Source organism: Haemorhous mexicanus, chromosome 15 (assembly GCF_027477595.1).
Source record: "Haemorhous mexicanus isolate bHaeMex1 chromosome 15, bHaeMex1.pri, whole genome shotgun sequence".
NCBI classification, from domain to species: Eukaryota; Metazoa; Chordata; class Aves; order Passeriformes; family Fringillidae; genus Haemorhous; species Haemorhous mexicanus.
The window spans coordinates 11,503,912-11,528,542 of record NC_082355.1 but is presented as its reverse complement, the minus strand read 5'-3'; the positions used below and the strand labels follow the sequence as shown (position 1 = coordinate 11,528,542).

The 24,631-nt window shown below is 38.5% G+C and overlaps 1 protein-coding gene across 4 annotated transcripts in view; it reads left to right on the top strand.

Moving 5' to 3' along the window:
* GABRB2 (gamma-aminobutyric acid type A receptor subunit beta2) overlaps positions 1-24,631 on the top strand; it is a 144,428-nt gene that overhangs the window by 94,996 nt on the left and 24,801 nt on the right. For 3 of the 4 annotated variants that reach the window (XM_059859810.1, XM_059859809.1, XM_059859812.1), the window contains 2 exons: positions 21,424-21,561; positions 22,735-22,887. In XM_059859810.1, the coding sequence (XP_059715793.1) occupies positions 21,424-21,561; positions 22,735-22,887 (291 nt within the window). The remainder of the gene's footprint in view (positions 1-21,423; positions 21,562-22,734; positions 22,888-24,631) is intronic. The other variant, XM_059859811.1, reaches the window with a different exon arrangement.

The following is a 24,631-nucleotide window of genomic DNA, read 5'->3' as shown; positions in this document are numbered from 1 at the left end:
ATGTGGAGTCCAGGTGTCTAGTCTGAGTCTGAAGACTCGGATTGTGATTTTAGGGATGCTAAATCTCTCTCTAGCCTGAATTGCACTGTTAAAATCCTCAGAATTCTCAGTATGTTAATTTTGTCCTTTTGCACTATGAACATTTAATACATATTCTGTCTTGTTTACTCTGCTGGTGAAACTGGAAATTTCCTCAAATCCTCAAATTCTGTGTCTATGGAATGTGCATTTTATATCCAGGCAGCAACTCTATAATCTGGACAATTGATCATGGGTTTTAGTGCTCGCCTATGAGTACCTGTCTTTTTATATAAATATATTTGAATCCTAAGAGGCTTTAATCATGGTCATTCATTCAAAATGAGAATGGTTTCAGGTTAGGTATAATGATTTGAAGGACTGTGTGTCTTCAGTCATCTTCTTTTATCGCAGGGGAAAAAACCTCTTATGTGTTATAAGTATTTATATCTCTAGATTCTCTCAGAGAAAATTTCTTAATTCCAAAGTAATCTTTGGAATGATCAGTCATCTGGGCTAGAGGAGCTAATACCATAATGTCAGAAGCAAGGCTTAGTGTCTCTGACATTGTGTGCACTTTTCCCTTGATTTTTTTTTTTTTTTCAGTTTTCAGGGTATCTAAGCACAGCCCATCACTCACCACTGCTTCCTACATGTTGAGCAGAGCTCTGCTGCTCACTCCTGTGTGGCTCAGGGATTAAAAGCCAACCAGGTGACATCATGCCATACTCATATGAATGGTATTTCTTTGGCTATATTTGTGTTCTGCAGAGAAAACTGGTGACTAAATGCTAATGGATACATGAGTACAATTGTTACAAGAAAAAGGAGCAGGAAATGTTAAATATCTCAGGTGTGTAACCCACTTCCAAGTATTGCACACTGGCACCAGGCCCTGGAGGCTCCACCTGATGCAAGTCCCATTTAAGGAGTGCTGCTCTAAGGTGTAGAACAAGGTGCATTTCTTTTTGTAGGTCAGGTCACTGATTGTTGTTATTAGGTTGACAAAAATGTGTATCTCCTACAGACAGCTCATTTATATGAGTTGTGTCCCAGTAAGGGTGAGCAGCTGGTGTGGAAAAGCACCAGACTGGGAAACAGATTTCTGATTCTACATTTACTACTAATTTGGTCACTTCTGTGACCTGTGCTGACATTTCTCTGTGCTATAGTTGCTTTTGGTACTGTCTTAATGTTTCTCTGGCAAACCCACTGCATGAGTTGCAGCTGTTGTAATCTAGAATGATTGTCAGGAGCACAGAACATTAGGAAGAAGCTGCCCATAGTAAGAGAAGTGCAATATAATATGGCTTCTCATAGGAAATAGTACTACTTTGAGAGAACTGCTTAAGTAAATTGTATTTCCAGGTTAGCAGCAATAATTGCTGTCAACATTATGCTCTTTGCATGTAATTACCTCTTTATTTAAAGCTGGTTTTGTAAAGCTTTTTCTATTCCACATGTTTTTTGATTCAGGCACCTAATGACTCCCCAAGGGAAAGCACACCATGCACAGATTGGCCCCATTAGTGCAAACTGCATAACCAGATAATACTATAGACTGTTACACATTCATTTTCCAATTTTTTTTTTTTTGCCTTTTTTACGGATGCCAAGCAGAAATTGATAGCATTAGGCAGTGTATGGGAGCACACTAATCTGATTTGTCTCTCCCCAAAGATTACAAGCTATACACCGTCTGGCCTGCTTGAACACAACTAACAGATTATATTATATTTTTGCTACATTTATTGAAAAAATATCTTTTATCGTATCAGTATTCACGTATAACATTTTAAAAAGAAATCCAGTATTATTTATGTATGTATTTTTAAGAAAAACAAATTATTCAGGTAATCAAGGGATTTTGAATACCAACAAGATTTGAAAAATAGAGCAGGTATATTGTAATCCAGGGGATTAAATGCACTCCACCTGATTGCATTTATGTAACATATGCATGAATTCCTGGTGTTTTTTCCTATTTCTTTGTCTTTGTACTTTTTTTTTTTTCTCTTACAAAACAGAGAAGTACTTGGAATTTATCTAGTTAAGAGAGTGTAATTTTCAGGAACACTCAAGCCAGCCTTCTTTTATCTGAAACATCCAGTTAGTGCCTTTTATTTTTTACTGTATAGGAAGTTGACTGATGAAAATTAAACACTTTGAATATGGAGGGCATTTGCACATAATAATGGGATTGCAATGAGGAAAAAACTTCCTGCTTTTGTGTCTCAATCAATCTCCAACAAGGACAGAGAATTTTTTGTCTTTTCTTATAACACTGTAGAATATCAAGTATGAGAATAAATGTTTGTCACAAGAAGCAGACGTTCCTTTGAAGAACTAAAAAAGCCACAAAAAACCCCAAAACAGAGATCAGAATGAGCCCTGCTGCCCTTGTTATTAATAGCAGCAGAGCTCAAGGAGACATGAGGATCTGGGATATTTCAGTGAGAAGCCCTCAGGTCAGAGATTTTAGGAAAACTTGCATGACAAGGTCATGCTGGTTTGGATGCTGCAGTTGTGCTCTTGTCTTTGCAAGCAGCCAGAGTTTTCATCTGGTTTGTAGGATGGATTTGAAAGTGGTTTTTGGCGATTTTTTGGGGTTTTCATTTGGGTTTTTTCCTTGTCCTGCACAGTTGAGAGGTCAGAACAATGGAGGGCTGAGGATCTAGAGGAGATATGATGCTGTGTGAGGCTTTCTGTTTGACGTGGGGTTACAAATTGAAATTATGAGATTATGCTATTACCTGCTTTTTTTTACCAAGTAAAATCTAAAATTTATGTGGAATGTGTGGAACATATTTGCTTGAGATCACTGACACTTAAATCTGATTTTGGAAAGAAGTTCAATTTGATATAGCTGCCTTCATTGTGTGAAAGCCACATATGTTAAGTCTCCAAGGTAGAGCCTAAAGTAATAGAGTACTGATCAGCACTGGTGGATCATGAATCAACCCAGCTTCTATTGATTAAATCTGATGGGTTTGATAAATATGTGATGAATAAAGGCAAGGCCATGTATTTAAGTATATTCCTTGAACATTTTTCAATTTTCTTACAGCTGCCTTGCTCCATTTCAGTTAAAAGCCTTTTCTTATTGAGGCAATTCATTATTAGGATGAAGAAGAAACAATATTATGTGAAAAAATAACATGTTAAAGTGACTTCTCACCCTTGCATATGGATCAAAGCTATCTAAATGCCAATCAGGTGGGACTTCTCCAATCTTCAGTAACAGCTAATCCATTTTAGTGGTTATTCCTAGACAGAAAAGAAACAACTGGAATTATTATTATTCTTTTCTATGAACTGAATTAGTGATTTTTTTTTTTTCAAGTACATCATTATGACAAGGGGAAGGGATCTGAGGGTGGAAGACTTCTGATTTCTTAGTGATTGCAAAGTTTTCAATGTATTCCTGTAGTTCAGTATATCCTTAAGGAAATAAGAGGAATTTGTAAACACTCAGTGGGGAAATAAAGAACTGTATAGATAAAGTCTAAATCCTTTAAATTGGTCTGTGTTAAAGACATGCAATGTATATAAACACAGATATAAGTATATAAACTAACATGAGGTAGCATTTTTGTTTCTTAAAGCATCAGTTCCCTATTTAAAGTACTAGGTGAATGATATATGTATGAATGCAGAAATCTTGGGTTTAGTTATTCAAGTTCATTTACAGAAAATCAATAGAAGAGGTGGAATGTCTGTCTTCAAAAGCTCCATTATAAAGTAGAGCCTTGTATCTAAATCAAGAGTGATCTCTCCCTGTAAGTGATTCAAAAGTTCCTTTGTGCTCCCACAGAAACACTTATTTGCTGTTTAAACTATTGAGCAGCCAAAGTGAACTGCTGACAGATGGTTTTATTATTTTGCTATTCTTGCTAGGTGTAGTTAAAAGCATAGAAAGTTCATTGTCAGGTACTATCAACACCAACCTACTTCAACAAAGACAGAAAGTGTCTAACACATTACTTATTTTAATAAGAAAGATGAATTAGATGAGTGAGAATTTTCCAGGAATTTTAATTTCATAGTTATCGAATATAAGCGGGAGGAAAGTTAGAGTGTGTTCCTTTCCCCTTGAAGTTACTTTTTGCTTTAAAATAAAATAAAATAAAAGGGCTTCTCTGGTTCTGCCTGTATCACCTGCAGAGATCCTTCAGCCATTGCACAGTGAAAGGAGTAAAGGACTCTGTGAGTCCCAGCCAAAGCACCAGGAGGATGTTTCTTTCTTGGCACCTACCTCTCTTCTAGTTCTACTGACTCCCAGAGCAGAGTGGGGCACTGCACATCCTCAAGTTCCCCAGGTCTGTAACTAACAGTAAACTAGCAGTAAACTTAGCCTTGTTTTACTATCACAGCCCAGTGGTGCAGAATGAGAGCACAGTGAAAAAAGTAGCAATAATAATCAGCATAACAGCAATTAAATCTTCTCTGCTGGGAGACAGGGCAATAATGAAAAGTGGAGATTCAAGCCTATGCTACAGTTCTTCATTCAGTGTGCCTTTTGTCAGCCAGAGTTAGAGCAATTCAGTTTTTAGAACCAAAACCCCCTTTAAGGTATCTTAAGTAATGTTTTAGTCTCTTAAAATTGTTGATTCCTACATATTGCTGAGATTTGAAAGCAGTGCTGCTCTAGGAAGTATTAAAAGACCTGATTTTATAGATGCAGGTTATAACTGATGCAAGGTGCACACACAGGAATTGAGGCATTTCTTCAATCAACAGCTCACAGCCACTTTTCAGCAGATAATTAAAGTCACTTGCTGACTGAGAGCTGAGTTAGGGTAACCAAATGCTCTAGGTGAGAAGTGGGTTGGAAGGAAATCCACAGTGCACAAACAAACAGCAATCACACAGCACATATCATGCCCTGGAGGCTTTCTTGCCAGTGTAAAAGCAACTTTACAAAAGCAAACATGTTTTCAAAATAAATCAGATTTGTTAAAGCTGAATATGTTTAATAAAACCACTTCAGAACATCTAGTAATTTCTGTTGCTTTGGATGGCTTGGTAAGATGGACTTCTGAAGCATTCTTTTTTCCATTCAGGATTACCAGTAATTGCTTTTATTTCATCTAGCCTAAGATGTAGCACTTGAAGAACCAGTAATACATAGATTTAATTGACAGTTTCCCAAATCATGTGGGTTTATTTTGCTCTCAGTAAAATTATTGAAAGCAATGCCATGCATACACCTTTACTTTTTGATGAAAATTCTTATTTTCTAAATTGAATTAAATTTTTTATGTGAGAATTACAGTAATGGTGCTCCATATTTCTGTTATTTAAAGGGCAGCCTCAAGGCAAAGATGAATTTTTTTGAACACTCTTTGCTTCGAGGTTTTTAAAATTATTTTCTCTCTCATTATTTACGTAATTGTCAAAGCTCAAAGCTTTAATCTTGATGCTTTATTTGTCCTGCACTGTAGCTATGTGTGGATTTACTAACAGTAGGGTTGATTAATGCTGGGTTTCTGATATGTATTCCTTTCCTTTCATCACTAATAGGATGGGGTTTTAACTCATAAGTATAATGCTGATGGATATAATGAACAGCTTAATCAGTGATTCATCTTTCATCAGTGAGGTAGTCCAGTGACTTGATGTTAATGATAATGAAGTTGCTAGTGAACCTAGAGAAAAACATTAACTGCAGTCATTAAAGGTAGCAGAACTGAATTTGGATTTTAATTCACAATGTTAGTGAATGAAACAACTTGCCAGATGTAGAAAATGCTCTTATTAGATGATATAGCCCTTCTAGAATTGTCAATGAAGGGTGTGTTTCCAGGGATGTTTTGCATGTGGACCAAATCAAATACCAACACTCTCCTAAGCAGGTATTAAAAATACCAGAAGGATATAACAGTAAATGGTGATGATTCAGTTCATGGCTTTAATTAATTTTTAATATTTCTACTGTTGGGAACACTTAAAAAAAATTAGTCATCTGTATTTCAGGAGGTGTTCAAATAACTTTAGGTAAGTAAAGATATTTGGGCTTGTAAAAGGTAAATAGTGGAATTTAAGGAAATCCTAAATTAATTCAACTTGGAAAATATGATAGAACTGAGTGGATTTGATTCTGCATTTGTGGCTGGGCAGGTGCTGTGCACAATCCTCCCACGTGGGACATGCTGGGTGAATCTCAGTGAGGAAGCAGTTTCACTCACTGAAATCCTCCTGCCATTTTGACCTTGTTCTTTGACCAAGGGAATGACCTCAGGCTCACTTGCCATGTGCTGTGGGCACAGCCCTGGTGTCCTTGGGGCACAGCCCTGGTTTCCTGGGGCACAGGGTGTCCTTTGGGCTCAGCCCTGGTGTCCATGAGCACAGCCCTGGTGTCCTTTGGGCACAGCCCTGGTGTCCTTGGGGCACAGCCCTGGTGTCCTTGGGGCACAGCCCTGGTGTCCTTGGGGCACAGCCCTGGTGTCCTTGGGGCACAGCCCTGGTGTCCTTGGGGCACAGCCCTGGTTTCCTGGGGCACAGGGTGTCCTTTGGGCTCAGCCCTGGTGTCCATGAGCACAGCCCTGGTGTCCTTGGGGCACAGCCCTGGTGTCCTTGGGGCACAGCCCTGGTGTCCTTGGGGCACAGCCCTGGTGTCCTTTGGGCACAGCCCTGGTGTCCATGGGTCACAGCCCTGGTGTCCTGGGGGCACAGCCCTGGTGTCCTGGGGGCACAGCCCTGGTCTCCATGGGCACAGCCCTGGTGTCCTGGGGGCACAGCCCTGGTGTCCTTTGTGCTCAGCCCTGGTGTCCTTGGGGAACAGCCCTGGTGTCCTGGGGGCTCAGCCCTGGTGTCCTTGGGGCACAGCCCTGGTGTCCTGGGGGCACAGCCCTGGTGTCCTTGGGGCTCAGCCCTGGTGTCCATGAGCACAGCCCTGGTGTCCATGAGCACAGCCCTGGTGTCCTTTGGGCACAGCCCTGGTGTCCTTGGGGCTCAGCCCTGGTGTCCTTGGGGCACAGCCCTGGTGTCCTTGGGGCTCAGCCCTGGTGTCCTTTGGGTTCAGCCCTGGTGTCCATGAGCACAGCCCTGGTGTCCTTTGGGCACAGCCCTGGTGTCCTTGGGGCTCAGCCCTGGTGTCCTTGGGGCACAGCCCTGGTGTCCTTGGGGCACAGCCCTGGTGTCCTTGGGGCACAGCCCTGGTGTCCTGGGGGCACAGCCCTGGTGTCCTGGGGGCACAGCCCTGGTGTCCTTGGGGCACAGCCCTGGTGTCCTTTGGGCACAGCCCTGGTGTCCTTTGTGCTCAGCCCTGGTGTCCTTGGGGCTCAGCCCTGGTGTCCTTGGGGCACAGCCCTGGTGTCCTTGGGGCACAGCCCTGGTGTCCTGGGGGCACAGCCCTGGTGTCCTGGGGGCACAGCCCTGGTGTCCTTTGGGCACAGCCCTGGTGTCCTTGGGGCTCAGCCCTGGTGTCCTTGGGGCTCAGCCCTGGTGTCCTTGGGGCACAGCCCTGGTGTCCTGGGGGCACAGCCCTGGTGTCCTTTGTGCTCAGCCCTGGTGTCCTTTGTGCTCAGCCCTGGTGTCCTTTGGGCTCAGCCCTGGTGTCCTTGGGGCACCCAGGGCTGCTAACAGGAATCTCTGCAGTTTCACAGAGGGGAGGGGAAAGATACAAATGAATGGGATTTAAGCTGCGTGCAGAAATTGGGAAATCAGCATTTCCGTGCTCCAGCAGTACTGCTTGGGCTGGATTAGGATTTTGGGGTGAGTCAGAGGCTGCTCAGCAGCCCTGGGAGCTGAGAAGGCAGCACTTTCCCAGTCTGAGGGAAACAAGGGTCTAAAAACATGAATTATGACCCAAGTGTTTCTTACCACGTATTCCTTGTCACTTCACACTTCAGAACAGGTGTTAGCCACAGTCTTCTGGCAAAATTTTATCTTTGCTAATTAAATTCTGCTCTGCTAAACTCCCCCTGTAATTTTAATTGGATTTTGCATTCCTCAATGTATGCCATAAACTGTTGTGTGAGGCTGCTTTGTGCTATTAAATGGCTGCATCTATTTTGTAGCTGGCATACTCCTTAACCCTTAATACATATAATGATAATTTGGGAAGGATTTAAAATGTATTATTTTTCGCAGCTAAAATCCATGAAATCTTCATCAGAAAAAACTCATTCTTAGTTTCCCTTATTTTTCTCAAGGGATTTTATTTGGCTAAGAACTGTGTTAGAGAATTGTCTCTAGGGAATGTACAGGTAGAATTTGCAGTGTTTCTTTCTTAAAAAAAAAAAAGCCAAAGCCCTCCTTTTTCCATGCTGCAAACTAATTTAAAAATAAAGTACTGCAGTACAAAGACTGCAAAAGAAACTAAGCTGAAAGATTATTCTCGTGAGACAGAAGTCTGGTACTGAAAACTGGTTTTCTCTATGCTTTAGACAAGTTGGCTCTTCATAAGATTATGTGTTAATTTGCACATAGCATAAATATATGGTTTAAGTGAATTTAGGTAAAAATAGAGCCATAAACACTTCTAGTCTACCAAAGGTGAAGTAAAGACAGGTTGAAAGCAAAATTGTTTCCCCTGGATTTTCCTAATGTTTTTCTGAATAATCTTCCTTTTAAAGAAGGGCCTTTCTTTGTTGCAATAGGTTTTTGCCTTTTCCAAATTTTATTTGATTTTTGCATTCCTATAATTTCGGTTCTGAAACACATCTAACCTTTCCAAACTAGAATGATTTTTCCCTTGATCACAGGTTTTTAATATGAAGGAGTCTCTAATGCAGCCTAGTGTTGTAGTGATGGTAAAAATAGCTGGAAATACCCACCCAGGATGAGCCCAACAATATTTCTGATCTCCTTTCTGTGTGAAAAACATTTTTTGGTAGATTTTCAACAGGTGTAAACCCTCAGGAGTCTATTGATAATCAACCCCATCTGAGCCACTGTCCCAGTATCATTTCCTTTCATCAAACCAAAATTCTGAGGTTCCTGAGTTACAAATCGTTCTGAAATATTGACATCCAGTAATTCTGTAGAGCATAGATGATGTAAGTGAAGCTTCTGTATTTCTGCTCACTTAAAGGATTATTCTCAACAAAGTCAGGGAAAATTCTTTTCAAAGAAGGTGTTATTGCTGGACATGCAGCTCTGATGTAAATCCATGGGAATGTTGCCATTATCATGCACAATAATTAGACATTTGTTAATGACTTCCTGTTTTACCTTTTTCTTAATATTCATTGTTATTTATATGAGATCTTTCTTGATATACTTGATATTAAAGTTATGTTTGTTTATATTCATAGCTTTATGTGTTAGGCTGTGTAATTATGCTATTTAGGGTGATTACGTTTTAAAATCTGGATATTCAGAAGGAAATATGGCATATTTTTAAGCATATTTTCAGAAAAATGGTTTTTTAGTGTTTCCTGCTCTTTTAAGTTGATTGTTTGCTAGTGTGTCAGCCTCTTTAACTGTTGGTATTATATTAGTTCCACATCTTCAGCTACCAACCTTCTTCCAAGTGCAGTGATCCTACAGAAAATGTTAACAATCTAGAGCTATTTTCTATACTTAATGGTGCATCAAATAGCTGTAATGGACAGGTCATGAATACATTTGGGTTAGTGAAGAAGACAAAAGTGCAGCACAGATATTTATTTTTTTTTAATTGTAATTAAGCTGGCAGGCTGCCTTCTCTGTGTTAAATTTCATCCAAAATCAAAACAAATAAACAAACCTTGGAAGTAAACTCAGCATTATAGTATTAGGTCTTTTAAGTGTTCTATAGATGTTGATGTATTTTATAATCTGATATTGGATGTTTTTTTACTGATGATGTCAGCCAGTAAACTGCATGGAGAGTTCAGGATGTGCCCAAGGAGGTGCAGAGGTTGTTTAAACCACCACAACTGAATGTGGAGCATCCTCTCAGAGAGCTGCTTCTCTCCAGCCTCCTGTTGCTGGGTCTGTGGTTTTCACCATGTGACCACAGGAATTTAGGTGCTCAGTTGGGGATGACCCATTCTTTATGGTCATATGCATTTCTGTTTATGGTACTCATGAGTATTTACTGTAAGTGATGGCCAGGCAGTTCCATCCAAAGGAAGAGTCTAATGGGCCTCCAGGGAGAGCTGCTCCAGTTCATCCCTTTCAGGTTTGTCCTTGGCATGTATCTGTACTGACAATTTTTAAGCAGCACTGCCTTATTATGAGTTTGTAGACCTGGAAGGTTTTTGGTTTCCTTGAAGAAAAAGTGCCCTTTGTTTTCCCTGTTGGCTTGGCAACGCTTTTGTGTTTCAATAGCTCTTGATGCTTTTAACAGCAAGAATCAGACTCAGTCTGTCTTTCTGTATCTATGTTTGGTACAGGGAAGGAAATTAAAGGATTTCTTAGATTCACCACTCTACACACAAATTGGATGATGCACAGACCTTGTGCCCAGGAAAACATTGGGTTTGCATACCTTCCATTTGTCTAACAGCTCCCTGAGGTGTTCCAAGTCAGAGGGGCAGGTAAAAGCCACTTGGAACAGGTCAGTTTTTCAGTGTTCCCACTCCTAACTTGGGACAGAATGGCATGATAAAACTCAAATGACAGAGATCACTATCTTCAAAGAGACTCAAAAGCCTCAAAGATTCATAAGACTCAAAGCCTTCCAAAGATGTTTTGTTTCACATGTGTTCTTTACTACACAAGAGCCCTTTCATTTTAAGCTTTGGACAAATAGTTTCATTATGCAATCATAGTAATAAAATATTTCCTTATAATTACTACAGTATACACATACTTGTAACATAAACAGGATACAGCAGTAATTTAATGATGCAAAGTTGGGAGCACCACAGAAAGGACAATGGTTTGATAACCATGTTTACAAGGTGGCTGTCAGATACCTGCCTCGGGGATGTTCCTGAGCCCTGACAGCTTCCTGGGCACTGAGGATGCTGCAGAGCAGAGGAGGAATCCAATTTTCATATTTATGGTAGCAGAGCTCACTGTACTTTCAGTTTCTTGCTTCTGCACTGAAGCAATGTGTTCCCTCCAAGTAGCAACTTTTCTGATTCATAAAGCCCACAGACACATACAGGATAACACTTCCAAAGGAAAGACAAAATTAGAAAATAAGAAGATAGAAGTAGATAATGGCATGTGTGATGCACATGAGCCTTGGGTTGTAAGGATAAGCTAGAAATGAATGTCACTGTGAAAGGGAAAAGGCATTTTAAATAAGGAACAGACAGGCACAGGTATGGAATACTGTAGTTTTATCTGAAAATAGTTACATTGGTGTTTTGGTCGTTTGTTTTTTGGGGTTTTTTTGCAGCTTGGAGGTGACTTTGACTCATAAGTCCCCCAAGAATGACTCTGTGCAGTTGTGTCAGGAACATTTAGTGATTATGAAGCACTGCTCATAACATATTCCATGGCTGCATGGTTTATTGTACTTTATTGTATTATTCATGTGTTTTTCTCTTCGTTTATTCTGAAGAAGGGTATTTATTTCAAAGGCACGAGAGAGGTGCAGTCCACATGGGGCTCTCAGCAAAAAGTTGTAGTTCTTTAACTTTTGTATTTGAGGCTGATTTCCTTTTATGTATGTTAAAATATTGTACTGGATTCTTCTTAATGAACATTTATATGCAGATATCCTGCTTTTCCAGCCCAAGAGGCAACCTTATGTAATACATATTTGCATATTGACACAGTTACAATACTAGAGCTAGAGCAAAACAGAATAAAAGTCAACAGGGTGTTAAAATGTGCTTGCAAGGAAAAGTCCCTTTAAAGGCTTGGCATTATCTTGTCTCAGTCACATCTACTTCATGAACTAGGCATAGCCTCGAGCAATGCCTGGAGTTGCAGCTCAGAAGAAAAGGGAGTGTTAGAAAAGTTACAGTCAATTTTGTGAACTTATAAACTTCTAAAATGTAGTAATGAAACCTAATATGGTACATCAATGCAGATCAGAGGAGAATACCAGACTCTGAGTAAAAGAGTATATTACCTATAGAGCAGGATTTAATGCAGCTTTGTGGTACATAAAAGCCAAAACTTAAACTTGACTAGGGCAAGTGGACTTTTCTAGTGAAAAAAATGTGGGATGAGGTTGCATCTGCCATGGATTTACAGAAGTAGCTGCTGAATGGTGTCTTTGAGGCTCTCAGGGTTAGTCTGCTGTGCCAGATAGATGCAGAGAGCTGAAGTAGCTTTCATTCTCCTTTGGCCTTGTCCCCATCTCCTGTTAAAACACTTCCAATTGCTGCTACCTGGTGCATACCCATCCACAACCATTAGCATCTTGTGACCCACCAGATAACTGTTCTCTGTGTTCCATTTCTAAAAGCTGGAGGGATGGGTGTCAAAAGAATTTATTCTGGCCTCTTTCAGCATCCCAGGAAAGTAGCTGGGATACTGCCAACAAACCTGTGCTGTCTTTTCTGATAGAGGTGTCACAACAGAATTTCCTGCAGGAAAGTCCTCTGAGCCTTGAGGCACACAGCTCCCACTAAGATATTTTGAGGATGTTGTTTCTGGTACCAACCAAGCTGTGTGAAGGACACAGAAATGTTACAGGACTATTGCAATTTTTAGAAAATAATGATGTAGTTCTAACAATATCATGGTCTATAATTAAAGTTCCTATAAACTTCATTCACATGGTACTGTATAAATAGTTCTCCACATCAAAGGTAGATGTAATTATCCTTGAAAATCTTGTAGATGACAGAAGACTTACCCAGATAGGAAAGAAAAAGTCCCCAAATCTATACATGTGAATGACTTTAGAAGGAACATTAATTATAGCTTGCTCATTACTAAAAGAAAATTAATTTCTACAGGTTCAGGTAAGTGTCCAAACTCAATCATTATTCTACTACATGTGTAAAAATCTCTAGGGGTTTTTACATTCTAATAAACATTTCACTCTTGGCAATAACAGGTTTTAGCATGTTCCTGCTGGACAGTCTGAGACCAGTGTTCCTAAACCTTCATAACCAGATTTTTATCTAAAAGTAGAAGGTTTTTAGATACTGTGATGTCCTTCAGGCAAAGATGGAATAATATTTCAGAATATTATCTCACACTTCTTTGCAAGCTAGCATATCATAATGAATAAATATTTTTCTAAATTGAAAAAATGGCACAGCCACAAACAGAAGGGCTTTCTTCTACAAATTGCATTTTTCTCCTTGTGGCCTTGTATTTTTAATACAGCTATGGGGTAATTAAGCAGAGTGGAGTATTAACGCAATTTTATAAAAAAGGTTAAGGTTGCCAGATGTTCATTTTTCCTCTCTTTTTTTCCCAATGTACATCAGCATTCAAAATGTAGGCTGGTAGTGGGTTGCAGGAAACTTAGAACATTTGGTCTTACATATCTAAGGTATTAAAAATTGAGCTTGTGGAGATGATGCTTTGCTGATTCATTTGTTTGGATATACCCCTCATTTCTATTTCCAGTTTCAAAAAACCAATTCTTAAATCAGACAAGAGAGCAAACGGCATGCACAGTCTTTTTGTTAACTCTTCTCTGAAATAAGCAAATTGTGAGATTCGTTTGTCTAAGAGAGAACAATATTCCATGGCCTTCATAATTTCCAGATTACATATAATTGCTTTGAACAGCAATTTTCCTATGCATAAGTTGGTTAATGTAGTCAAATGAGATAAAAGTATAGGAATCAGCTCAAATCATGAAATACAGGCTGCAGTGATGAAATTCATGCTAGGGTGCAAATATAAGTACTTGGTTTCCCTACATGATCCTTGTCCTTACTGAATGGAGAGAGGAGAAAATAATTTGTCATTTACACCCACTCACTATGGATGTACATTTTACTATAGAAGTTCTGTTCCTGAAATATGGCCTTTCAAAAGTAGAAAACAGTTGCCAGTAATTATTTTCAAAGAGCAGAAACAGTGTTTAGTTTTACACAAAGATTTGAGGGTTTAAGACATTTCCATCAATCTTCAAAAATATGTTTTCAGAATACAGTTGAAAAATTGAATATGTGTGTGTGTGTGTGTATATATATATATATATATATATAATCTCAAAGTACCAAAAATTGTTCCCTCTGCACCCATGCTGGCTATTTAATATGATCCAAAAAGAACACAGTCCTTCCTATTTGAATCATTACTTCTACATATCCCTCCTTTAAAAACACAATAAAGTTTTCATATTTGATTGTGGGGTTGATGAGATTACCTATGCAAATTTATGGACTTTTAAAAATGATCCAGTTAATATATGAGAGGCATCATTCATTTACTGAGGTGTCCAGTTGAACATTTTTAGCCATGTTCATTAAAGTATGTGCACTTCACTGCCATGCTCATTAAACTGGAGGGTTTGGGTGTGGCAGGAGGTTCAAGCAGACCTTGAGTAGTCTCTGGGCATTCCAAGTTCTCTCTTCCATGTAGATCTCCCAGTTCAGCTTTCTGGGGCTTGTGTTCTGTCTCTGATTGAGATTAAATCTTGTGAACTGGGAAAAACAATGTTTGTTTTCCTGTAAGCAATTTCTGATGCCTGTGTGATATTGAAGGTAATTTTAAAAAATTTTTTTATTTGTCTTTTTTTCATTGATTTAAATGTGGAAGCAAATAGCTATGAATTATGTCATAAAATCTTCAGACTTTAAACATAGGAAATTATTTATATTTTCACTTTGTTGATTATTCTGGAAAAAAAATGCCTTTTGCCTGCTTATACCTGATTGCACTTGTCTTTTCTCAATGGTTATTTTCACTTGAGTTCTGTTCATTTTGTGATTTAATGGCGTTGAAATAGATCACTTAAGTATTCATGTATTCATTTTTATCCTGTTTACATCAGTTCACATTTCAATAGAAATTTATTTCTGCCTAAATGTTGCTTTCCTCAGCAATGATTGGTATCATCTTCGTGGTTGCATATTGCAATTTCCTATTGCATCTTTGAAGCTCTACCATTGCAAGAAGTGAAAGTAAAGTTCTTGGGTTTTCTGTGTTTCTGACAATAAAATTGAGATTTAAAAAAAAGTTCATTGTATTAGTTTTATTAATATTGAGTTTCAGAGTTTTCTACCATAGTCTACTTTTAATTGCAAATGAAACTAAGCTTCCCCCCATCTTTTGTGTCTAGGACAGATTTGTCATGTCTCACGTAGTCACTCGTGTGTTCCAGAACTCCTTTTTTTCTGTGGTATGTGTTATAAGGAAGTAATAAACTTGAATGCACAAGTCTAACGTATACTAATCTGTTTTTTTAAATTTAAAGATTAAAGGGCTTTTTCTTCATAATTTTAGTAGTAGTGAATGTGAGAAATATGTTTAGCTCTAACTTTATATTGACAACTGTTGCCACCCATGTTTTCCTCACATATGTGCTTAATGTCACCCATGCTACACTGAAATAACCTTCAGGATGCTCCAGACTTCATCAATGTGCTGACATAATGCTGTCAACCTTATCCTCAGAAAAGGTCATCTGCTAAATGAAGTGAGGGTGTTAGGGAATACAAACTGTGGCAGAAATGGGGGATAGGATGTTTCTGTGTACTGTATAAAACATCATCTGAAGCTGTTTGTTTGCCTGCAGAAATCAGATACCTAATTTCCACAGTGATAGAAATCCCTGGATTTTAGCCATTTAAATAAATAAAGCTGAGCCAGATGTGTTGTACTTTATGGTGTTCTGGGATGTATGTAATGCATTACCATGGCACTTGGTCTGCAGGACAAAAGGATGATGGAAATGACAAGGGAAATGATGAAGAGCATCCTTGTGTGCAAGAAGTGGGAAAGATCTGAGCTCTCCCTGGAGCCCCAGAGGGAGCTTGGTTCTGATGCTGGGTCACCCTCTCTGTGCCACTCAGCCACCATGACCTTCCTGCCACCAGCAGCTTGTGTTCCACATGCTCTTGTCTCTGCTGGGTGAGGAGCTCCTGGGCTTGCAGAATCTCCACAGTGTTGAACCAACAACTTGGTTCATTCATACTGGTGGGAGTAACTGAATTTATAGAAGTGAAAAGATTGTGAGAAATTGCTGTGTTCCAGGAGATGAAAGGTTTTTGAATATTGGTGCATGGATTCGGTTCTCCCTATCTGATTCTGATCTCCCTTTCCTGGAAATATTTTAGCAGTGGAAATGTATTTATGAAAGCATTTTGCAGGAGGTGCTCTAAAGTATGAATGATTTTCAGTGAAATCATTAGGAAAAAAAAAATAAAATTAAGGAGTTCCACCAGGATACCTATTCTGTAAGTTACCAGGCTTCCTGTAATAATCAGTTTGAAATACCTACATAAAAAACTAAACTTGATCCTGCTAATATCATGGAAATCCCACTCTAAGGCCTGGAATCAATTTGGTCATTTCACTTGTTATCAAGACATTTTCTTTTTTTAAATAGCTGTATATAGTAATTACAGCATCACATTTCTGTCTCTTCCTTTGACCTACCCTACTCTGCCCAGTAAGGAGCCATTTGTACAACTTGAAGATGATTGTTTTTTGAGAATGTTGCTAATTTAATCTAAAAATCAGTTGAATTTCACTGCAGTCAGAAAATTGTACATCCTCTTTGTGTCCAAATCCTCAGAGCCTTAGGGGAAAAAGCCTTTGAAGTGGAACGTAAGAAGAATTTTAATGTTTTATGCAGAAAGACAGAATTTAGAGGGGATGAGAAAGAAACAAGTGTGATGTGCTTTTTTCCAATTGCTCTGGCACACAAACTCTGGTTTTCCTACTCACCCTTGTATCACCCCACTGGTTTCAGCACCTCATGTCTTATGTTCTCCTCAGCTTTAAACATCTCTGCAAATTCAAAGAAACACTTCTAACTTTCTCTTTCTGGCTATCTTTTTGAATGAATAAGTGAATTGAATAAGTGAAGGCTGAAGTGATGCAGTGAAACAGGTTTGAGAGATCTGAAAGGCTTCCAAATTTCAAAATATGGTTTGCATGTTACTTAGGATTTTAGAACTAATTTTTCTGTTTACTCTGTGTAAATGCAAAGCTGCTAAAGAAAATCTTGAAAAAGGAGGGAGTAGTGTTTCTATGTTTAAAACTAAATGAAATACGTAGATATTGCCACTAAAGGTATTCTACAGTCTATTTTACAAGCAGGATTAATCACTTAATTTAATATTTCTTTACAGCATTCATCTCATTTTACAGGGCCTGTAGATGTCAAGTTCTTGAATTACTCTGAAAGTCTATGACCTACATTTATATAAATTAATGTGTTATGGTTGCTAGCTTACAATATTTTATATAGTTGTAATCAGAACATTCTCCTGGGTATTGATATTATACATGAGTTCTCTCCATTTTATTTTGCGAAGCTACCATATTGTGACTGACTATGCAAAGAAAATCCATTTGATAGCAGCAGGAGAAATTAAGTAGCTTGTTACTCATTCTCTACCTATGAGGCCATAGGTTTTGTATATAGTAATGTACATTTGAATTTTTTCCCCCGAAAATTCCACGTGTATAATGCAACTCTGTTCTTCTCCACCAGGTGTAGGCTGTTCATGTAAATGGTTGTTTTTTAATAGTATTTAAGTCCAGAATCTGCTATAAACTGAGTTGTCATGTATGTTTTTTATTGGTGAGCAAAAGACAAATACCTCAGGTGATCCAAGGCGGGGTGTGCTCCCAGCTTTGCCATCTCCAGACCTACTCAGCAAAAAAATTGAAGTAGCTGAGCAGTGCTTCATCATACTGGCATGCTGTCAATGCTCAGAATCACAGATACAATCCTCTAGGTTGTAACTAGAGGAGCAGTTATTTGGATAAGCTTTAGCAGCTGGAGGTGGCATTCAGACAGTTGCCAACAGGATGCTTTTGTCTCCTGGTCAGGGCTGAGGTGGCTCTCCTTAGCTCAGAGGCGATGCAGGATGTGTGCATGTAATGCTCAAACTCACACAAGCTGTTGATGGTTCAGAACAGAGAGAAGTTAGGGCATGGCCTCAGAATCCTCCCCTTTTTTTAGGCACATTTTCACTGTTTGCATGTTTATGTCATTTCCCTTTCCTCCCCAAAAAAATCAGCAACTGCCTCATGTTCAGTATCCAGGTGTTGCCATCGTGTCAGCAACGTGGAGCCCTTGAATTCCTACACTGTGCACACTGTAGATGTGTAGATGTAAAATATCTCCTGGCTGTCATGTGTAAACTGCAGCCCAGTGAGGCAGTGAATCCTGACAAATCCTGAGTTTTTCAGGAAAATCTGCTGCTTTTCTTCCGTTGTATGGTGTTTCTGATAATTGTCTTGTGTCTAAATATTTTCGTTTTCAGTCAGTAATGTTACAGCTTTCATTTTAGTTTGTTTGCATTAGAAGAATTTCCTATTTTTGACTTGTCTTGAATAGGCTGGAAAAAAAATTGGTGCTTTTATAGTTTCTATGTGAAAGGAGTTTTATTTTATGTTCTATTAGTTGTTTGTTTTTCCTCTGCAGTGCTTCGTCATCTGTCATCCCTCAATGCATACAGGATGATAAACTCCCTGTCCCTGTTAATGGGAGTTGAGAATGTTTTGCTTCTCTCAGGATTGGTGCCATATTACCAGGACAATGTATTGATTTGGGTGACTGCCAGTGTGTGATGCATGACAGAAATGAGAAATTGAACTTTCTGAACGTGAAGTAAATCGTGCTGATGATGATATATAAAGGACTGAGGGAAAAGCAATCAATCAGATGCTCTCTGCTGGCAGCAGAGCTACATACAATTTAATATATAGTAAACCAACAATTGTTTACAGTCTAAATCAAATAGTGTTCTGTGCTAAACTCATATTCTTGCAAAGGTTACTTGGAACATTTTTGGGTTGAGTATGCTTTCCTTTCTGCTTTACCAACATGTGGTGTCTGATAATTTAGAAATATTGAACTGATTCTCTTAATTCTTGTTTTTTCTTGTCAAGAGCTACAGATTGTTTTTTCTAGACTGCTTATTACTATTTTAAATTGGTTGATCTTTAAATAATTTTATCTTGTAAGTAGAGTTGTTTTGAGTCCCAGTACCTGCAGAAGGAGTTTATTATAGCCACAGGTAATTGGACTTTACTGTAAAACAACCACTAGAGACATGAATAGGCCCATTCTCTCTTTTGGCAGATGTTTTGCAGATATTAGACTTATATCCAATTATCTTTGGGTACTTTAGCAGTACACACGAGCATTCATGTGCAGATGACTGTAATATTCTTTGCTCTCCTTCTCCACACACTGAAATGAATGGGATAATTTATCCTTTTTGGAAAGACAAGTATTTTAATGAGAGCTTAAAGAGGCTTCCTGAAAGTCTCCTTATGGATAAGTCTTGTCATATTGGGTCTGTCTCAGGTTATCATTTGCCCAGTGTAAGACCCTTAAGCAGCAGGGAATTCTGCTCAGTTCTCCCCAAAGCCACCCTGAGCTGCAGAGTTTGGAATCTTCAGTTTGAACTTTGGAGTTCCCAAGGATTCCCCTCTCCTGGAGAGTTGTCAGTGTTTGCCTCGTGTTAAGGCTGTGAGAATCCAGGGAGAAGCTGAACCATGAATTCCTGGTAGAGGGTAAAGCTGAAGCATTTGGCAGTCAGCTGGAATGTTAATCCTGGAAGTCTCTTGTGTGAACCCTGCCATGATTAGACAGTTCAAGGCTAAACTGTTCATAGGCAGTTTGGCAAAAAAGTTCTTCCAACAGATATTCTAAAAAATACAACCAAATTAAAAGCCATTTGGGCTTTTATAAACTTTTTCTCTCACTCAGAGAAGTGGGATTTTTTTCCCTGCTGAAACTTATTTTGGCATTTGTTTTTTTTTCAGAAATAAAATTAAAATATAATACTGATTAATTAGCTGTGAAGTTTAACAGTTTAGTTACCTCAGAATTAAGTATGTTGCCTTGATTAATCCAAGTTCAGTAAATGGAATTAGAATCTGGAACTTGCCATTGGAGGGCAGGGTTGATGTCAGAATATCACCAAAACTTGACAATATAACAAAGATACTCCCAAAAAAGTAATATCAACTTTCCTAAACTCTCTAAGGGTGTTCTTCTATATTTTTCATAACATGAAGTGCAGTAAGTTGCTTTTACATCTCAATATCAGGTGATACAATTATTCATATTTATTTTATTTTAGACTTTATTTTATTTTAGATTTTATTTTATTTCTGTCTCTGAAAGCCTAGAGGAAGACTTGACAAATATGAAGTTGCTAGAAAGGGAAACATTAGTAAGCTGTCTGCCTCTTTTCTGAAGACAGACTTGTGACCAGGAAAGTAAAAGATTCACTAATACAAAACTCTGAAGTTGCTATCAACATACTTTAGGAATGTGTCTACCAAAACACTTTTAAAAATTGTGTGTATTAGATAGATTTTTTATAGTTGTTTCAGTGTTTTTACAGATTATTTAGTTCATGTCTTCAAACTTGCTTGCCTTCCACTAATGCTGAACCCCTGGATTCTACTTGGATTATCAAGAATTAATGATGCACAGGAGCAATTTTACAGATTCTATGCATTATTCCTTGAAATTCAGCGGTATTTGAGCACTGTAAAATGGTGTTTAGTGTGCAATTTTGACCTTTGATGTGGATGAGTACTTAAATCAAGGGGTTTATATATTTATTATCTCAATTTGCAAAAGAATCATGGTCATTATTCTGTGTTTCATTTTCAATGACAAAAATCTTGTGATTAATGCATAATGACACATTAATGAATATTGTATTTCCTGATTTTGCAATAGATTGATTTCTGATGTCTCATGGTCAGTTCTGTACACCAACTCTGGAGCATGGAACTTGGCTCAGGTGCCATTTGGGAGCCCAGCTTCCTTTCCCATGGATCTGTTTGATGACTGTGTGAACATGTGCTGTGTTCTGGGGTGTTTTGTTGGGTGGTGGGAATTTTATTTTTCTTTGGTTGATTTCTTGTGGGTGTTTTCTTTGCCACTGATGGGTGTTGCATCTGCTGCAGTGGCTTCCTACAAGGCCTCTTACAAGCCTCACTGGATGTGGCTGTCTTTTACTGCATTCAAGCAATTTCAGAAAAAGAACTGTGCTGTTTTTTACGACTGAAAACCAAACATTGCCAGTGCTGGTGTTTCAGCTCAGGGACAGAAATTGCAGCAAACTCATGCTGTTTTATCCAACCTTGGGATCAGAAGTTACCTTAAGCTGATGTACAGTTGCTATCTAGAGATGGGATATGTGTAGTCTTAATTTGGTTTTAAAGGTTTGTTTTGTCATACATTCAAGTAATATATCTTTTTTAAAAACACAAAGCCAACAAATATTAAAATGCGCCTAGGATTGCCTTTTGAAGTTATATTTGGAATGTCCTGTGTTTGTATGTTTATAAATGGCTTAATTTTAGAAATAGGTTTTATATGTTCTGAGTAAATGAACTGTTCCCCATGATGTCAGAAGAGATTTGTATCTCACTTGTTTATTCCTGTTTTTATAGATGGCTATACAACAGATGACATTGAATTTTACTGGCGTGGGGGTGATAATGCAGTCACAGGAGTGACAAAGATCGAGCTGCCACAGTTCTCCATTGTGGACTACAAGCTTATCACCAAGAATGTTGTTTTCTCTACAGGTTTGTGGAGGGGAACTTAAAAGGGGAATTCTCTTAAAGACTTCTAAAACTGGATTAATTCTCAGTGTGCAGTTGAGGAGCAAAACTTTGAGAAGCAAGAATAAAACAGAGCAGCAGGTGTGAATTTGGAAAGCAGAGGTTTTTATCACAGCTTCCATAGTGTATAAGGCACCATCCATTAACCTGTGTAATCTGTCATGTTAAGGCTCATCAAATGAGCTGTATTTTCTGTTTATCTATGGAAACTGATTAAGCCACTTATACATCTCTGTGCCAACCAAAAGTGTAGGAAATTTAGGAACATTTTTCTCTATATTTTTAAATGTTCCTTTTGCCAAGTTGGGGATGTATTAGACCAATTATTTTGTCTTCACTATAAAATCTTTAAAAAGCTTGTTCCAGGATTTCCAGTTCAGCCTACTCTAGTAACTGTATGACTTTCTGAAGGCTGAAAAGATGCTTTCTTGAGAAGGAGAAGAAAATCAGATTGCATTTCATGAAATAAAAATAATAATAATTAAAAAAACCCTAACATATTTCAGTGACATTAAATTGATCAAGAGAGACAAGGGTTGGATTGGGCCGTTACTAGATGTTTTCTACCTACTTGAGAAACCCATTAGGTGTGTTAAAAAAATTACCTTCAAAACTCAGTGACTGGATATGGGTAGAAATCACCTTTGGAGGGACTGTAGAATGATTGTACATCCCAAATTCTTAAAAATCAGGCAGAAATGGGACTTAAAGAATGATTTCTAGGTAGTCATATTAACAAATGTTTCAAGCAGTACAATATTTCTGGTGTCCAGTGACAAAAGAGGAGTGTTACATTTCTTGGAGAGAAGTTTAGGATCAGAATCACACTGGAGCTGGCATATGACAGTTTGTCAGGGAAGAGGAATTTCTGTGCTTTGTTGCTCTGATGTGTATTTTGGCTGCTGTTGAATGTTATGATTACCAGCAGGTAAGCAAGTAGAATATCTTCGTAGCCTTAGCATAAAAGATTATTTAATCCCAATTCTTGCTAGAAATTCTGCCACTGAATATCCCGGATCTTTCAGCTCTGCGTGTAATCTACATTGAATGAGAAAATCAAACAAAAATGACAGAAAAGAAAGATGTTTTCAGGCATTATAGAAATAAATTATGGCCATACCAAATATTCTCTTTTAGGTGCCTACCCAAGGCTGTCTCTCAGCTTTAAACTTAAGAGAAACATTGGTTACTTCATTCTGCAGACCTACATGCCTTCTATTCTGATCACTATCCTGTCCTGGGTTTCCTTCTGGATTAATTATGATGCTTCAGCTGCAAGAGTTGCTTTAGGTAGGCATTTTTACACATCTCATGCAGTGTGCATTAGCTGAATGGTTTTTCTAGCTTCTGGCTGAGTGGATAGTGCATGATTTGAAAATAAAAAAATTTATGTGTTAGATCTTTAATGTCTGGCTTGTTAAACTTTGTATTATTTGAATCAGCATTTAAAACATCAGAATTTAAATTAAAATAAAAATGCTTTCATGTCTCAATCAGCTAACTTTATCACCAGTGTAATCAAAATTAGCCAAATTGTCTCAACATATTCCGTTGTTCTTTTGCTGCTTGTTTTTTTTTTCTCTGAAAAGAATGCACTTAGTTTGCTTTTGCCCATGACAGTCAGGAACACACTTTCAGCATTGTGTTATGTGTTATAAATTGCTTTTCCTTTCAGGAATTAAATAAAGTTTCACTAGGTTTGCATAGCTCACTTGTCCTTATGTTGAGGGAGGAGGCTGTGCCTCAAATGCTGTTCTGGCTCCTCACTTCCAGACAGACATTGAGGGGCTGGGATGTGTCCAGAGAAGGGCAGAAGAGCTGGGGAAGGGTCTAGAGCACAGGACTGATGAGGAGCAGCTGGGGGAGCTCAGCCTGGAGAAAAGGAGGCTCAGGGGGGACCTTCTTGTCCCCTAAAACTCCCTGGGAGGGGGATGCAGCCAGCTGAGGGTTGGTCTCTTCTGCCAAGTGAAAGAACAAGAGGAAGTGGCCTCGAGTTATGCCAGGGGAGGTTTGGATTAGATCCTAGGAGAAATTTCTTCACCAAAAAGATTTCTAGCCTTGGCAGAGGCTGTTCTGGGAAGTGGTGGAGTTACCATCCCTGAAGGGATTTAAAAGATTTGAAGATTTGGTGCCTGGGGACGTGGTTTAGTGGTGGATGTGGCAGTGCTGAGTTGAAGATTGCATTCAATGAACTTAAAGGTCTTTTCCAACCTAAATTATTCTGAGTCTGATTATTTTTTCCTCACTGTTACCTTACATTCCAAAAGCAAAACTGTTTCCCTAATTAATCTCTAGAGTATTTGTCTATCTCATCACTAGTCCTATGTGAATCTGTTTATTCTGTGCCCCTCATCATAAGGAGCATGTTCCAAAAATAAAGTATATTTATTGCCAAATTTTGTCAAAATCAGACTGATAGACTGATTCTTGCCAGTGCAGCTCTTGTATAGATAAAATAAGTAAAACCCCAGAAAAGATGCCATTGAAAAATTGACATTTTAATATTATAGAATACATCTGAGTTTTACCAGCCCGTTCTGTGTAGCATTTTGCCTTAAGAATTTCAGACTGCAGACATCCTGAAAATGCTGGAGGAAGGCAAGATAAAGCGACTGTAGCCTGTAGTTTTTAACTGAGACTCACTACAGAAAGTTGCATTTTATCTGGTTAAAAATATAATTTGGAATCCAACTACTGTTTGCTTGACTGAGTTTAAATTATTACAGGTGTAATGTTTTTTATGCTATGCAAAAGATCCAAGTCCAAAATAAGGACTGAACAGGATGTTCCTGAAAAAATTCAAACACAAAAAGGAAACCTACAGAGGGTGGTGGCAAGGTCAGGTAGCCTGTGAGGAATGCACAAAAAAAATCTGGGCAGCTAGGGATCAGGTTAGGTAAGCTAAAGCCCTAAGACAGAACTAAAGCTGTCCAGGGACATCAAAGGCAACAAGAAAAGCTGCTCTGTAGGCACATCAGTGCTAAAAGATGATAAGGGAAAATGAGAGTCCTCTCTGAAAGGAAACAGGAGGCCT